This window comes from Heterocephalus glaber, unplaced genomic scaffold (assembly GCF_053883595.1).
Source record: "Heterocephalus glaber isolate CG9 unplaced genomic scaffold, H.glaber_assembly_v1.0 deba00000594, whole genome shotgun sequence".
Lineage (NCBI taxonomy): Eukaryota > Metazoa > Chordata > Mammalia > Rodentia > Bathyergidae > Heterocephalus > Heterocephalus glaber.
In genome coordinates this window covers 20,349,546-20,365,891 of record NW_028258151.1, presented here as the reverse complement: position 1 = coordinate 20,365,891, position 16,346 = coordinate 20,349,546, and the positions used below count along the sequence as shown (strand labels likewise).

General features: G+C 48.3%; 1 protein-coding gene across 9 annotated transcripts in view; it reads right to left on the bottom strand.

Annotated features, from left to right (window-relative positions):
- Positions 1–6,016: 6,016 nt before the first annotated feature.
- Positions 6,017–16,346, bottom strand: part of Nap1l4 (nucleosome assembly protein 1 like 4) — a 44,745-nt gene continuing 34,415 nt past the window's right edge. For 3 of the 9 annotated variants that reach the window (XM_087205494.1, XM_087205495.1, XM_004852121.4), the window contains exons 12-16: positions 16,048–16,167; positions 13,461–13,490; positions 12,979–13,035; positions 10,273–10,310; positions 6,017–7,163 (exon numbers count right to left, since the gene is read on the bottom strand). In XM_087205494.1, the coding sequence (XP_087061620.1) occupies positions 10,305–10,310; positions 12,979–13,035; positions 13,461–13,490; positions 16,048–16,167 (213 nt within the window). In that variant the 3' untranslated portion in view covers positions 6,017–7,163; positions 10,273–10,304. Of the gene's footprint in view, positions 7,164–10,272; positions 10,311–10,738; positions 10,794–12,978; positions 13,036–13,460; positions 13,491–16,047; positions 16,168–16,346 lie in introns of all 9 variants that reach the window. The other 6 variants (XM_004852122.4, XM_004852123.4, XM_004852120.4 and 3 more) reach the window with 4 other exon arrangements.

The following is a 16,346-nucleotide window of genomic DNA, read 5'->3' as shown; positions in this document are numbered from 1 at the left end:
AGGGATGGGGAGAAGGGACCAGAAGTGGGGAGGTCAGGGGAGGGACCTGCCTCTACCCTGCCACTCAGAGGAAAGGAAGGAGCCAGCTGAAATCCTGTCGCTGTGCTGACTGCCAGAGTCTGGCCACAGGGACCTTCCCAAAGGCTTGAGTGGATGGATGAATCAGGCAGGGAGGGAGAGGGCCTGGGGGTCCCCAGCTCTGCCTGGGCTCAGCCTGCAGAGTCACTGGGCAGTTGGTCCCAGCCAGAGGCCACATCTGATTCCTGCCCACTGGCTAAAGTGGTGGGAGCGACCACATCTCGTGCTTTTTGTTAAGTTCTTTCCTAATTTAAAGAAGTACTAAAAGTAGCAACAAAATGTTGACATAAAACGTTTTAAAAGGTTGAAATGTCTTAAAAGGTTATTTTAGATACTAGGGATTGAACCCAGGGCCTTTGGACTGAGCTACATCCTCAGCCTTTCTTTTTAATTTTGAGACAAGGTCTTACTCAGGCTGGGCTTGAATTTACAATCCTCCTGCCTCAGCCCCTCAGAATGCTGGGATTATAGGTGTGCATCACATTATTTCAAAGTCCTTTTTTTTTTTGAGACAGAGCCTTGCTATGTAGTTAAGAAGACTGAGCTTGGGGCCGTGATTTAGCTCAGTGGTTCCAGTGCCTGCCTTGTAAGCACAAGGACCCAAGTTCAATCCCCGGTACCAAAAAAAAAAAAAGAAGACTGGGCTTGAATTTACTATGTAGCCCAGGCTGGCCTTGGACTCAGTGATCCCCTTACCTCAGCCTCTAGAGTGCTGGGATTACAGATGTGCGTCACGAAGGCCTCTGATTCTGGAGTGCTTATTTCTCATATCCCCATCAGGGACAACACTTGATGATGTATGTAGTTTTTGATCCTTTTTAAAATTGCATCTACAGAGCTGAGCGTGGTGGTGCATGGCCTGTAATCCCAACTATGGAGAAGGCTGAACCATGAGGATCCCAAGCTTGTGGCTAGCCTGGACAGCATTGCAAAATCCTGTCTCAGAAACACCACCACTCCCACCAGAAAAACCTCACTTATGTTTCCTTAAAAAAAAAACACAACAGGGCTGGGGTTTAGCTCAGTGGTGCCACACCTGCCTCCCAAGTGCAAGGTCCTGAGTTTGATCCCCAGTACAAAAAAAAATTAAACACAATTGCTGGTGTGGTGGTGCATGCCTGTAATCTCAGCACTTGGGAGGCAGAGGCAGGAGGATCGACGAGAGTTTGAGACTAGCCTGGGTTAGACAGTGAGTTCAGGACCAGCCTGAACTGCAAAGCAAGACCCTGTCTCAAAAAACAAACAAACAAACAAACAAAAACATTAAACACAATTACTATGTGACCTGGCATTCCCACTTCTGGGTGATAGGGAGTCAGTGTTTAATGGGCACAGAGCTTCAGTTTCGTGAGGTAGAAAGTTCTGGAGACAGACATGTGTGAATGTGTTTAATACCCCTGAACTGTGCACTTAAACATGATTCAAGTGGAAAATGCCACGTGCATTGGGGGGGGGGCATGTAGAGTCTCACTATATAGTTCAGGTTGGCCTCAAACCTAAGGTGATCCTCCTGTCTCAGCCTCCAGAGTGCTGGAATTACTGGTGTGGACCATCATGGCTGGCTTATCATGTGCATTTTACTGCAGTTTTAAAATCTTGCTCATACATGAAGATTTGTGCAGGCAGACATGGGCTTGCTGCTCCCTGAGTCTGGAGCCTTCCCACCTCCTCCCTGTGTGAGACACTGTGGCTCACAGCTCTGCATGGGGTCTTGGTGTGCTCAGGGTTTTGCCATCACTTTAAGCCATGCCACATGTAGCTGCACATGTACCAGAGGTCACTCAGCCAGATGGAAGGTTGAAGGCACAGAAAGGAGGAGCTATGTGAACTCAGAGGAGGTGGGGTGAAGTGGGCCACACCAAGGAGTACCTGCAGCCAGCCCCAGGAGCTGGACAGAGTAGGTACAAGTGCCCTGAGGACCTACCACACCTCAATTTCGGACTTCTGGCCTGACTTGTGGAACTGGGAGTCAGTTTCTGTTTTAAGTCATCTCTCCACCCTAGGCCGCCAGGGGTGGTTTGTTTGGCAGCCCCAGATATGGTGTGGTCTCCCACTCCCACCCTACCTGGCGTGTACACCTGGGGCCAGACTTGGGGTATCAGCTGGCCATGGCTGCTAAGATCAGGAAAGGCCTCCCAGGGGTGTGTGTGCTGGGGATTGAACCCAGGGCCTTGTGCACACTAGGCAAGTGCTGTACCACTGTACCCACCAGCTCCCAGGCTCTTTGAGGTGTTTTCTAGGCTGAGTTGTCTAGATCAGCAGTCTCTCTTCCTTCCCAGGCTGGACAAGGGGCACGGGTACTACACATGCTTCAGAGGTCTAGAATCTGGACGGAATCCCTACCAGGGGCAGGCAGGGAGTCTTAGAACTTGAGTGGACATGGCACTGTGGGAGATGAAGGTGCCTGTCAGCCCTGGTGCCTGGCTTTGGGCCTCTGAGGGCAGGGAAGGAGGTTGAGACATGTTTCAAGGTGGCCCTGAAGAGGTGGCTGGTGGAGGACTTTAGAGAGAATGAAGGCCAATGGTTCTCAAGGTGCGGGCAGGATAGATCTCTTCAGAGGCTTCGGGAGGCTGTGTCCCTTCAACCTCCGTATCAGCCCTCGTAGACCTTCTCTGCCTGCTTTTGGGACCACAGTGACATCTGATGGCCCAGAATCATTTCCCACCTCAAGGTCCCCTCAACCTGGTCACCTCTGCCTTTCTGGGGACCGGGACCTTCTGGGCACCTGCCCTTCTCTCCCACACAGAACAAGCCTAGTGGTGGGCCCTTGTTGTTCGCAGCTCTTGTTTCAAACTGTCCAGGACTGGACCTCTCCTGAGCTACACTGGGCACTCCCAGTGCCCATTGCAGTCTTCTGCTAAATGAGGAAAGAGCCAGCTGTTCCCAGCCCCGCCCTGAGGTGACTCCAAGGACAAGGTGTGGAGGCACATTTCACAGCTCCTCTCTCCCACCCCACTGGAAAGGGAATGGCAGCCCAGCAAGGGTGGGATTTTCAAGGCCAGTCTGTCATAGCCACAAGGGGCCATCTGTCCTGTTCCCCAGGCTAGACCCTATCATGGGTCCCAGAGTCCTTGTCCTGCCAGAAATGGGTGGGACAGGGTGAGACCCAAATGCTTCCTTATGTCCTTTCTAGTGGCCTCATCCTGGGGACCAGATACCAGGACAGGCAGTCTGTAGGCACCCTGACCTCATACTCCCAGGGCTGAGGCCAAGAGGCCATCCTCCTGCTTGGGACTAGGGGGAGGGTTGCAGAGACAGCCCTGTTAGGCTCTGGGAAGGCAAGTGCTGGCTATGGGGCTTGGGGAGGTGAGCACTGGCCCACACCAGATCTCCTGCACCTGTGTGAGCTGCCCTTGTGTGCCTGTATGTTGGGTTGTCATGGAAAGTAACATCCAGCCACCACCCTTGGGAGTGGTGAGCCATCATGACCCAGTGGTGAATGGCAGAGGTGACAGTCTGGTGGGCGGGACTCTACCCAGGCACACCAAAGTGTACTGGGCACCAGGCAGCAGTGTACCCACAGCCAGCCTTGCAGGCATGGACAGGTGGCCAGGCTGTGGGCAGCCCACTGTGGGGGCTACAGATCCCCACTCAAGGAGAAAGCAGAATCTTAAGTACAATCACTCTACTTTGGGAAGCTTTTGAAAAATAAGCCTGAGGTCTGTCTTACACACAACCAGAGGTAGCAGCTTTTGCTTTTGTTTTAGGGTACAAGCAAATTGACTTAAAAAAATACAAAAGCAAGAAAGTAAAAGATATAAAGGCAAGGAAGTAAAGCTCCTGCTAGCTAGGAGGGGGCCCTGAGTAGGATACCCCAGGAGGTAGCAGCTTTAAGGTGACTGCTCTGCACCTTTGTGGCCACCCCCACTCTCCATGTGGCCCCTGCAGATGCTCCTGAGCACAGCAGTCGGCTGACCCAAGGCTCTGCACTCAGTCTGCGGCTGATGAAAGTGAGTCTCAATTGGTGCACCTGTGACATGGGAGATTTGGGCCTGATGGGAAGGGGCCTAAGGGACAGGTGTGGGGTGCACATAAGTGAAATGCCACAGAGAGGGCAGAGGCAGCTCTTCATGCCCTTCAGGAACAAGACCCCTGGAAGAGCATCATCCCAGCATGGGCCATAGTGAGCTGAGTGGATGATGAACTTCCAACCCCACCCAGCTAGGGGTCCTGGGCAGTAAGAGTAGTAGGTTAGGGCAGAGGAGCAGCTTTCCTCTCACTCAGGCAGGGCTGCCAAGTCCCACCTTCCTGGTGGCCTGGCTGGTGCTTCTGGGGAAACTTCTCAGCCAACCCCACAATCATCTCCAGCCCTAGCTGGATAGGTCATCGTGACATGTTTGTCAGTGGCCAGTAAAAGGATGGTTCTGGGCTCCTTGGCCACTGGATGACCACCTTTCCCTTTCTGTCATGCTGGGGAGCAGGCAGGACATTGGGCCAGGTACCACTTGCAACTGGCTTCCCATTTTGCCTGGATAAAAAGCAGCACTGCCCAGTTGTCCCCCTCACTGTTCCTCATAAGGCAGCTTGGTCTTGAGCAGCACTAGGGTGTCACAGAACAGATCCAGTCCACTTGCTGGGGCCTGACCCCTAGTAGGCCTGCTCTGCTTCTCTGTCCCTCCAATCTGCCGGACACCTACCTGCCAGGTGTGCTCATCCCCACACATGCTTGTGTGGACCCAGGGACAAAAGTGACACTGCTTCTTGTATCTCCAGTGTCTTCTCAGGCCCTCATCATCTCACCATCCTACAATCTGACCCATGCCTGAGGGCTGCAAAACAGTCACTCTGGAGCAAGGCTGACTGTCTCTGGAAAAACCAGGAGGCTGAGGCCACGGGGAGGGAGGTTTCTGGGAAAGCCCTCAGCACATCTGTGACCAGGCCAGGTGGGTCACCAGGCTTCCCAGCACTGTAACTGTCCCTGTCAATTTATCCAATCACATCACTTTGTGCAATTACTTCTGATCTCTAACTTGTGAAGCACATGTTCACAAATGGGTTCATTTTAAACACCCCAGCAGAGACTTGAGAGCTTGTGGAATTATCGAACTGCCTCCCTGGTCAGTGACTGCCCACCCCAGCACAACCCAACCATCCTAGGTGGGCAGTGAGGGGCACTACCCCCAAGCCTGTAGACTCTTCCTAAGGGCTGTCATCTGGGGGAATGGTCCCTGGCTCATAGGCAGCCAGGGAGATGCAGAGTTCCCCTGGCACTTCATGGGATGAGGACAAGCGTGGGGGTGGGGAGGTGGGTGCGGTCACATCCTGCTGCTGCCCCTGGGGGCCATGTTGCAGGCACATCTACATCTAAGCCTATATCCAGCTCCTTGCAGCCTTTCTGGTGGCCACCAGGACCCTCTGCCTTCTTGCTGCTCCCAGGGAGAAGGCAGCCATACACAGGTGGGCCAGGGACCATGGCAGGAAGAAGGGCTGGCTGGCCATGTGGAGAGGTGCGAGCTGGCTCCACAGCCACCTTCTCCTGGACATGGTTTCAGCTTAGGATTCCCAAGGTTAGGTCACTGAGCAAGAGCCTGTGCAGCAAGTGTTTCTGGGTGGATCTCTTCCCTCTCATTAAGGAGAGGAAGAGAGGAAAGGACCTCAAGAAGATATCCCATATGGGGTTTGTGAGGCAGCTCCCCTCCTGGACTCTTCTGGGGCTACAAGGCTCACCCCATGAGGTCCGGGGTCATGTCTCACAGCTCTTCCTGCAGGAGCCAAGGACTTGCTCCATATCAGATGAGCCCGAAAGGGCAGGAGACAGTAGATCTGTGGACAAACTAAATGTAGCCTCCCCCTAAAAGAGAGCTTTCAAAGCCTCAATGACAAAATGTGAAGCCAGATGACTGCAAGGACTCACAGGCAACAGGGGCTTACAGCCCAGCACTTGTGAGCTGTCATGAGGGGATAAAGGCTATACACAAAGACCCCACACAGTACCAGCTTCATGTTTCACATCTTTAATAGAATATTCTAACTATTCTGTACAAATTGAAAACACCGTATTCAGTTACAAATGTGTTATCAGGTAAGGCTGAGCACTCTCTACATGCCTGGTCAGTGTGGACACAACTGTCCCCAGGTGCCAGAGACCACTGCCACATACTCAAAAACCCCACACACCAGCCACCAACCAGTCACACCAAACCCAGGGCTCTTAAGACAGGATGAATGGTGGAGTCCAGAAATGGGGGTTACCAAGAAAGCAAGATGTAACATTCACACATTGGATTGAAAAGCTGCACTCTGCAGCCCCTCCCATCCCCAAAGACCTTCCAACAGTAACATGTGGTCTGCATGTCATAGAACAAGCTCCTGCCCTCAGCAGCTGGCTGCAGGAAGCAGCACAAGCCATGCTCCTGCTAGGAGATGGCACACCCTCCTCCTGGTCAAGTCGCCGATATGGTTTCATCAATGGAAAGGATGAACAGCAGTGTAAATTCAAAGTCCTCCAAGCACAATGAATAAATAAATACAAGGGTATCATTACAGCTCCTGCCTCAGAGAAGGTGTGTACCACAACCCACCCAACCCCTAGCAAACTAAAACACAAGAAAAACACTCTAAGTGAACACGGCCTTACTTTACTCAGCTCTTCTGAGATGATTAGGATATAATGGCTGAAGCAGCTTCCGAGCAGTAGGGTCAGTGGTGGAAACTGGGGTTTCTTTGAATCAAAGGGAGGGACTCAGCCAGTCTGCAGAAGTGGCAGAAGAGGCTCTGGGAGCCCTGAAACTGAGTCCCCAGACCCCTGCCCTTTCCAGGAGTGACTCCCCCATCCCACATGGTGTATGGACCTTCTCAAGGGCAGGGCCTAGGCAGGTCCAGGGCCGCAGGCACCAAGGCCACAGAGGGTGCTAGAACTAAACCTCCTATTTCTGAAATGCATTTCAGTTGCCACTGTACAGGTTAAGCAAAATAAAAAGGAAAAGTGAAAATCATGCACTTGAAAACTCATTAGATGTTATAAGCAGTCCATATGTTTTGCTGCAGCATGGCCTGAGGGCCTGCCACAGCTGGGTCCTGACAGCCATTGCCGAGGTGGCCGCTCCTCACTGCTGCTTGCATTCCGCTGGCTGGCTGGGCTCTTTCTGCAATGAGAAGACAAGACTTATAGAGAACAAAACTAGTGCTATCCACCAATTATCCCCAACCCACAATGAAAACCAAAACTCAGTTCATTCATTCTTACTGAAAAAATGGTAGCTTTTTAAAAACTAATTCCCCAAGGAAAAGTCACAGTGGAAATGCCTTTTTGGAAATGCCTTGTTTGGTTAAACAGGAGGGTCTCCTTGGGGCCGCAAAGATAAATTACTACTAGACGGGGGTTCCATCTAAGATGAAGCAGTGATGGCTGGATGCCTGCCAGGACTCTCTCTGCCTTGGGGGCAGGTGCAGAGTCATGCCATGCTCAGGCCCACAGGCCTCATCTTTGAAGTATAGCTCTGTTCCAGGAAGGGCTGTGCTCTGATGTTGAGGGAAGGCATCCCTTCTAGTGGAGCCTCCTCTTTTCACTCTAGGAAAAGCACCTGGGCAGATTCTCACTATTGACAGACTAGAGTCTGGTCACCACGAAGAGCTGCACCCACCACACACAACTCACAGAGAAAATTAAAATCCTTCCAATACAGGCATCCAGGAAATGTTCCTCGCCAGGAGAGCAACTTAATAAAACCTGATGCAAAAACCTTGTACATTTTCAACCATGTTTAGGGCCCCATGGGTTTTGTGTGGAGTCCAACAATAGTCTAAGAAATAGATAATGATCTTACCACTACTTCTGTATACTAACCTAGTACCCAAAATTCCTGGTAGTTGACATTAAATTACTCTGACTACAACTAAGCAAGCCTACAGTGTTGCTAAGAAAATCTTGCACTATATGGTTCAAATGAACATCTGGGCAACACTACTAACACCTTTTATAAGAAGTTAACACTTAAAGGATGGAAAAATACGTATAAAGCAGGCATAAATGCACCAAGGAAGAACCTTGGGCCCTCATCTAAGCTCTGTTTCTAGGTGGAATGGAAAGGGCACAAGAACAAGCTCAAATTCTCCAGCTCTGGGCTTAGGTCTCTGTCTAGCACAGTAGCATGCCTCTCTAGGAAGGGACCCCCAAACTCCTTGCCTGTGCTCAGCTGCCCTGTAGGCTGTCCAAGGAGTCCAGGACTAGGACTAAAAGGAATGACAAAAACTTGAGCTAAAATGATACTAAACAAGTTCCATACTGAACCACAGGCAGCCCAGTGAGGTGTCCATGGGCACAAGGATAAGCAGTATGCACCAGGGAGAGGACTGTGTGCTATCAAATGGGGACTGGGGTAGAAGACAGAAGCCAAAACCAAGACTTGGCTCAAGGGTAAAGCACTTGCTTAGCATGCATGAAGCATTGGTTTCCATCACTAGCACAACAAAGGGGGGGAAATCAGAGGATTTTGTTAAGTTCGAAGGTGAGGGGATGGGAGTCTCTATATTACTAAGTATATATGAATTAAACATAACATCACTAACACTGAATACCATATAGTTTGTCCTATGCTGAATAAATAAAGTCAAATTATTCTACCACAACAACACAGTACCTATTTATCTTAAAACCAAGGCTGGGGGGTGTAGCACAGTGGCAGAGGGTATGTTAAGCATATGAGAGGACCTGGCTTCAGTCACCCTCACCAAAAGAACCCACCAAGAAAACAAAAAAACCACTAACTTATGTGATGAAGACTGCCAGTGGGGAAAAGTCCTCACTAAAACATACAATGCCTGACAAGGCCATGTGGGTGAGAAGTCATAGGAAAGGCATGTATATGGGTCTGTGAAGAACACCCTAGACCTAGAGAGGAGCCGCCTCCTTTCTGAGCAGGAGGGCAGCCTGCAACCCCGCCCCCCCCCAGCCCCCCACCAAGCTGGAGCCAGTGCACTGCACTGGAGCTTCTGCATGTGGGTGACAAGAGCTCTGGAAGTGAATTTTATGCATCTGTTTTTACTGTTTTGGGCCTGTGATATAAGCCAGGAAAACACACACACACCCCTAAACCCAAGCATCCTCTGTCATGTCATGGATTTTGATGACAGCCTGGTCACTCAGTGCTAACTTGATTGCCAAGGGAGGGTGTCAGCTTTTTCAGAGGTAGCAATTCAGCCAAAAACTTGCCCACTGCGGGACCACCAAAGGTAGGGTTTTGACAGACCAGAGAGCCTGAGAGGGTGGAAGACAGGCCACTAACACAGAAGTACAGCAGCTGTACTGTGGAAGGAGGCCATGCGCAAAGCCTGAGCACTGATTGGCCGGGGGACACAGCCTAAGCTGGTGGTGCCACTGTGGCTTCAGTAAAAGAAGGCCCCTACCTCTCAGAGTGCTGACCACTGATAGGTGGCATGCACCTAGGATTGGCTTCAGAACAACTGCTGGGATGGATCCCAGGCCCAGGAGACCTATGGGACTGGGCTGTGGTTTCCCAACAGGTAAGAGCCATTTCTGACTCTGGCTGTGCCACCTACCCATTAGGACGGAGCACAGGGTGGAGGTGGTGCCCCAGCTCACTGATCTCACTCTGCTTACAGGTGGCTCTTTCCTCATTCAATCAGAACAATGCCACTGGCCTCACAACAGCACTTTTTACTGCCTATACTGAAACAAATGCCAGTGACTCTTTTGTTAAAAAATGGGCATATTACATTTGGTTACCCCTTTGTCTACCTACTGGTTTACAAAATGCCTGATTCATTAAATATAAACATCCAGATGTGTGGAAACTCCAGGGGGCCAGCTTCTAGTGTCTGATCCTGTTGTGTACCCAGCATAGCTGGGGACAGCAAGAGTGTGATGGTCTCTACCAGGGCTGCTCAGCCATGGTGGCTTCAGTGGCCATCCTGCAAGCTGCTGCCAGGGCCTCCTATCTTGTCCTGTCCTATTCTTGGAGATCAGTACTATTATCAATGCTACCTGATTGCTACTTAGGTTAGCAAGAAATCATGGGTTCAGAAAGCAGAAGACAAATCCAATTTGTTTTTGTTGATTTTAGAAGCACAGCTAAGATAGCCTTGTACAAACACTGCTCCTCGGAAAGCCCTGTGGCAGCCCTTCTACATGCCAAATGTGCCTGGAAGGTCACTTCTTGTGTCCCTAAAGTCAAAGCAATGCATTGTACAAAGTACAGACTAACAATTGCAAGTTATGAATGGATTCCACCTTACCTAGGAACGTATGAATGATTAACAGACAAAAATTACAACTAAATGGGGAAAAAAATTGAAAGGAACTGTCAGCATGAAAGAAAATGAAATGCACAAAATTATACAGGAGGAAACAGCCACAATTCTCATGATACACAGGGGCTGCAAAGAACTAAATGTGGGCAACTTCAACAAAGCAGAGTTGTTCCTCAAAATGGCCAGAACATATTGTCTACACTCATGACAGCACCAATATTCTTCCCTTCCTCGTCTTGCTTGCACAGGTTCCACTGTTAGCAATCACTTTGAACAGGTGCACGTGAAGGAAGGGACAGAGATGTCACATCACAAGCTAAGACAGCAGGACAATCTTTTGGGCTGCCCATGCAGCAGCTTCCCACTGTACACAGCTAGCACACATATGGCTCTAGCTACTTCTCCCCACCCTAACCAGGCTTCCAGAGATGCTGGCAGTGTGACTCACTACCTTATGTCAATTCTCTGTGATCACAAGGTGAGATGCTCCTTTAGAAGACAGGGACCTGTGAGGAGACAGAGTGACAGAAGGATGAACACACAACAGGGAGAAGAGAAAGAAAGGAAAAGGAGCCAAGGAACAGAACCTACAGAGACACAGTGAGACAAGTACTGCACAGAGGCCAAGGGTGCTCTGGGTCTGAGTATGGACACAGCAAGCTGTCACCAGTCTGTTCTCCACCAACTGCAACCAAAACAGGTGTAGTACCCAGACACCAGACACAGGCCAATACACACATCTGGCCTTCGGGTCCACCACATGCCCACGGAGCAGCTGAAGGTGTCACTAGTTACCCCAACACTGCTGACCAGTGGCCACCACCTTCCCTGTCCCTGCCTGACTGTATTTCACCCAAGGAGCGACCCAGCCCCATCTACGGGGCTGAGCACAGGTGAGACTGTAGCAGACTCTCCAAGATGTACAAGCCAACTTTAAAGGAGAGACTTTTCCAAAAGCTCATTCTCAGAGTGGTATTTTTAAGGCACATTTCTGAAAAGTCAAGCCCTTCTCCCGGCCTTCCTGAGGGGACCGCTGTGTACATGCATTTAGGGAAACATGCAGGTGACACACTGACTCAGGTCCCAAGTCGTGGCCCTGGTAGCTTCTAGTGAACATTCCACGTAAGGCAAATGAGGTACAAATGAAAAACAGCTGAATAGAGACACACGTAACAGAAACAAAAGTTAATGGTTTACTCTGACAGCCCATCACTGTTGTCCTAAAACACATGAGAGCTGTACATTCTGCGTGCTTCAGGAAGGGAGAGAGACTCCCTGCTGCAGCTTTGGGGACCAGCAAAAATGTGGCCCAATGCCACAGCCCCTCGACTAAGGCCACAAATTAAAACCCAAATTTACAGGTTAATTAATGAAGTTGCCCACTTGTTTTTCTTTTAAATGTCAGTTTTCTGTAGCAAACCTTCCCATTTGTTTAAAGTTACCTGAGATAGAGGTGTGACTGAAAAATGGTGTTTACATTTTTTAAATTACAATAAAAGATACACTGCCATGAATCTTCCTCAAAATACTCCCCTTTACTTCAAATTCATTTATCCCATCATTCTTGCCACTTTGTGAAGTAGTTCTGGAAGTCTTTCCTCACGTCTTTAGTCGCTATGTTGTGGCTACCTTGATGTCCTGAATAGATTCAGTATGTTTCCCTTACATGGTTGTTTTGACTTTGCGGACGAGTCAGAACCTGTATGGTGCTAGATTTGGTAAGGTGGATGAGGACATACCATAAGCCTGCATTTCTATTGAATGGCACTCAGCAGAAGCACCTATCATATTTTGATAATGCCTTATAAGAGACTCACAAAAAAGGGAGTTCTAGAACTGCTTCAGGAAGTAGTAAGAATAGCCAGGTGTCATGACATATGCTTGTAATCCCAGCACTCAGGAGGCTAAGGCAGGACTGTGCAAAGTTTGGGGCCAGCCTGGGCTACATAGAGAGTTCAAGACCAGCCTACAGTACACAGCAAGACCATGTCTCAAGAACAAAAAACAGGGCCGGGAATTTAGCTCAGTGGTTCTGCCGCCTGCCTCACAAACGCAAGGTCCCGAGTTTGATCCCCGGTACCAAAAAAACAACAAAAAACCCCACCAAAAACAAAAAACCCCAGCAAACCCCCAAAAGTGGCAAAAACAATGGGGAAAGTGTGTTCAAAGAAAGGAGTATTTTGAGGGGAATTAATGGCAATGTGTCTTTTATTGAAATAAATGTGAACATTCACCAGATTTTGTGATTGTCCCTTATATACCCTAAGCTATCTAGGGCATTCTGAGTCTCTTATGTTCAAGTGCTATAAAATTATACCTAAAGTCCTATTATTTTAATCATTAATAACATACCCCCAAAAGTCCCTTCCTGTACCTTTTTCAAACACAGGCAAGTTCTTTCTCTAGAATTAAAGATCTGGAAACTAAAGATGTTTTACTAAGTGAGGCAATACAGATATCACACAGCTTGGTGTAGCTGAAAAGCACTTTCCTGAACATTTATACCTAACAACCCAGTCATGTGTACATTGTTAAAGTTATTCATTTAAGTGTTTTTCTGCTGTATTTCAAGTTTTCTAATTAGAAAACAATAAATACATATTTTAAACACCACTGCCTCAAAGTGAGGATCATTTTAAAAAGTCCAATAGTGTAGTATATGTAGGTTTGGGAAGCCCCAAAATAACTAACCTTGGGGTTAATTTCAGCATCGTCCTCATCTTCTCCCTCCTCATCACCTTCTAATTCCTGTAAGAGAAGAAGTGAGAATTAGCTAGAAAGACTAATTTAAGGCTGGATTTAACCTCTTATAGAGTTTACTACTCACAAACACAAGAAAATAATCCTTTGCTTTAGAAGGAAGCCAAATGCTGCTACAAACCAGTGACTACGTCACTTCCTTCAGTCACATAATTACTCCTAGATATCTTTTTAAGATAATCTTTGAAAAGTAGATTTATTTAAGTGATTATTTTCTAAGGTACATTTTTATAAACCAAATATAGGGGCACTGCTGCGGTCTGTGCCATGCATTCCCTCCCAGTTAAGCAGGGCTGAAAGCCAACAGTGGCTTCATACAGAAAAAGCATTAAAGTAGTCTGATTTCATGACTTCAGAGAAAGCCAGAGAACATGCGACAGAGGGAATGACATTCCATGTAATCTGTTTCTTACCTCCTCTTCGCCTTCCTCACCTTCTTCAAACTGGAGGGAGGAAAAATCCAGGTAAACATTTTTAGGTTTATAAAACCATAATGGTAGCCTGCCCCAGGTGCCAGCCCCATCAAGTGCCCTCACCAGCCTGGCTAGAGAGAGCAGGAAGCCCAGCTGTTGCTTGCTGGGCCAAAGCAGTGCTGGCACCACTCAGATACCTGAAGGCAGAGAGGCTGCAGTCCCTGGCTGAAGGGCCATGTGCTTATGAGTTTTGCCTTTTCACAGGATGCACAAAACTGAGTCAGGAAATGAGGAGGATGGGGAAAAGCAACAAAGAAGCTGCCAGCCAGGGCGTGCTGGATCCATCTGTGAACCAGGCCCTATGACTCCAGTCCCACTATTGTCTTCAGAGAGAGGCAGGGAAGTAAGGAGAAGATACATACAAGGTGATGAGTTTTTTCTTAATTTTCTGCACAGTTGACCTAAGTAAACCAGCAGCATAATTTTACTGCATATGGGAATTTTGGTATCATTTTATATCTCATACAAGGGGGAAAAAAAACCTTTATTAAGTAACATATAATTAAAACCTTGGTGTTTAATCTTTGCAACAAGTCACAACTAAGTGCTCAAAGGATAACCCCTAACATTATAGCTTGTTGGTATTGAATCAATTTCTCCTCCATCCCAGTCAGACTCAGATTCACATTCCAAAATGAGATGACCCCAAAAGTAAAAGCTAATGCCACAGCAACCGCATCACTACTGGCTACACAACCAGGGCATACAGAAATCCAGTAGGTTTTTCATTTACAAACATTCCTTTTCTTCAGATTACTCAGGTAGTCCTTAAGTAATATTTAAGCAGAATCTGGAAATATCCTGCCATGCTGGTGTGGTCCACATTAAATGGCACCCAGAGCCTGAATGCCTCATAGCAACCAGGGTGGGGCATGGCTGTAGAGGAGCACCTTTCCTACATATCCTAACAGGCCTCTAAGAGAGATGAGACTTAACAGTCTTACACTTTACAAGTCAGATCCAACTTAGCATCCAGCATCAACTTTCTACTCCAGCATTTCACTGCTGGTGAACCTGTCTTCTGAAGATGCTCTGGGAGGGGCCTCTCCCAAGTGTGCCTCACACTTGTGCAGAACATACAGGAAGATAGGACCAGGGCGCTTACAATCTTTTCTTCCTTCAACTCTCTAGTTTTAGTTTATGATTCAGCTAAAATTACTAAAATGTTTTTTATACCAACACATAGTAATACCCTGTGTGCCAGGAACTATTCCAAGTATTTGACAAGAGGAGCCACTGCCATTAGCACCACTTTAGAGACAAAACATTGAAGTACAGAGGTCACATAACTACTAAGAGGCAGAATGAGGACCTATCTAAGTAGCTGGATAAGCTGGGACTTTTAACCTCTAGACCACATGGCTCACTAGCAGTGCATGCACCAAGCATACAGGTGACCAGGCACACATGCACAAGCATGCCACCATCTTGATAGTGCCTGCACTCTAAGCACAAGCATGCCACCATCCTGACACTGCCCCACTGCCTATGTGGGTCTTTCAAATTGATGGGTGTATGATCAAGAGCATCTGCAGACCACTGGTCTGGGGATGAGATTTCCAATGACCACAGGGATGACCTTTGGCCCTTGGTGGGCTATTTGCACTAAATTAACCTAAACATTAGTTCCTCAGTCATAAAGCGGCACATGTGGTCAGTCCTACTGCATTAGACAGAGTAGAAAGGAAGAAAGAGAGGTTTAGAATTATGTTAACAGTGTGTCCTAAAACCTAAGTCTCTGTGACTATCCTGTTGCTCCAGGGACCCAACGCTGCTGAGTCCCGACATCACTACCACCTCAGCCTGGGGATAAGCAAGCAAGGTCAGATGATAGATACATATAAGACTTCTCAGCTGATGCACACCGGACTGCCTGCACTACTGCTGCTAGGGGAGCCTTAGCATCCCAGGTGAGGTATGCAAAGCACACCATCATTGCCTCAAGGGGCCAGGCTCCCAGACCCAACCTGAGCTCTGGTGACCTACCTAAAACCCCAACAGACTCATTAGGAAGTGAACCTAAGAGCTCCAAAAGCAAGAGAGCATTCGGTTGCTAACAAACTATCTCTACAGATTGATAATTCAAGACAACCCAATCCTTGGCCACGACTGTCTCAGCCTTAGCTAAAATGGGGAACTATCTGCTAAGCAATCCTCAGGGCCTGTCTTGTGGGACAGGGGTCTATTCCTTCCGTTTGCTGTGTCCCAGACCAACATGTGTTTGGTGCGGCCAAAGATTTCCTCATGCTCAAGAGTTCTCCAAATCTTGCAAGCCTTCTAAGGATACAGCACACCCTCAGGGTCTTCACAGGTCATAGTGCCATAGGTGACTGGGAGTCAAATCCCTCACAGATATGTGCCTCTAAGATTCTCTTCTTCCTAGTCTATTTCCCTAGCAGGGACCACTGGTTGTATATAACACAAATCTTAGGCTTTGGGGCTTCCCAGGCCACTGTTCAGGGCTTCTTTCCACCCACAGAGGGAAGCATGACGGGGTAACCCCCCTTTGTATCCCTGAGCCACATACATTGTCATCATCTTCTATGGCCTCCCCAGTGAAGTAGAGCACAGCCCGCGGCACTATTCGCTCACGGAAAAAGTGTCCGATTTCAAAATCTGAGGCTAACGTGAATTCAGACTCTTCATCCTGAGGGAAAAATCAAAATGTTAACTCATTTCAGTGGGAAAAACTCATTTACTCAACCCTTTTAACCAAGTCTAACCCCACACTCTGGTTTACTGGACTTTAAACAACAAAACCCTACACTGATGGGTGACAGTCACCACATACATACTCAGCCACCTGAGACAACCTTAAGCAGCTTA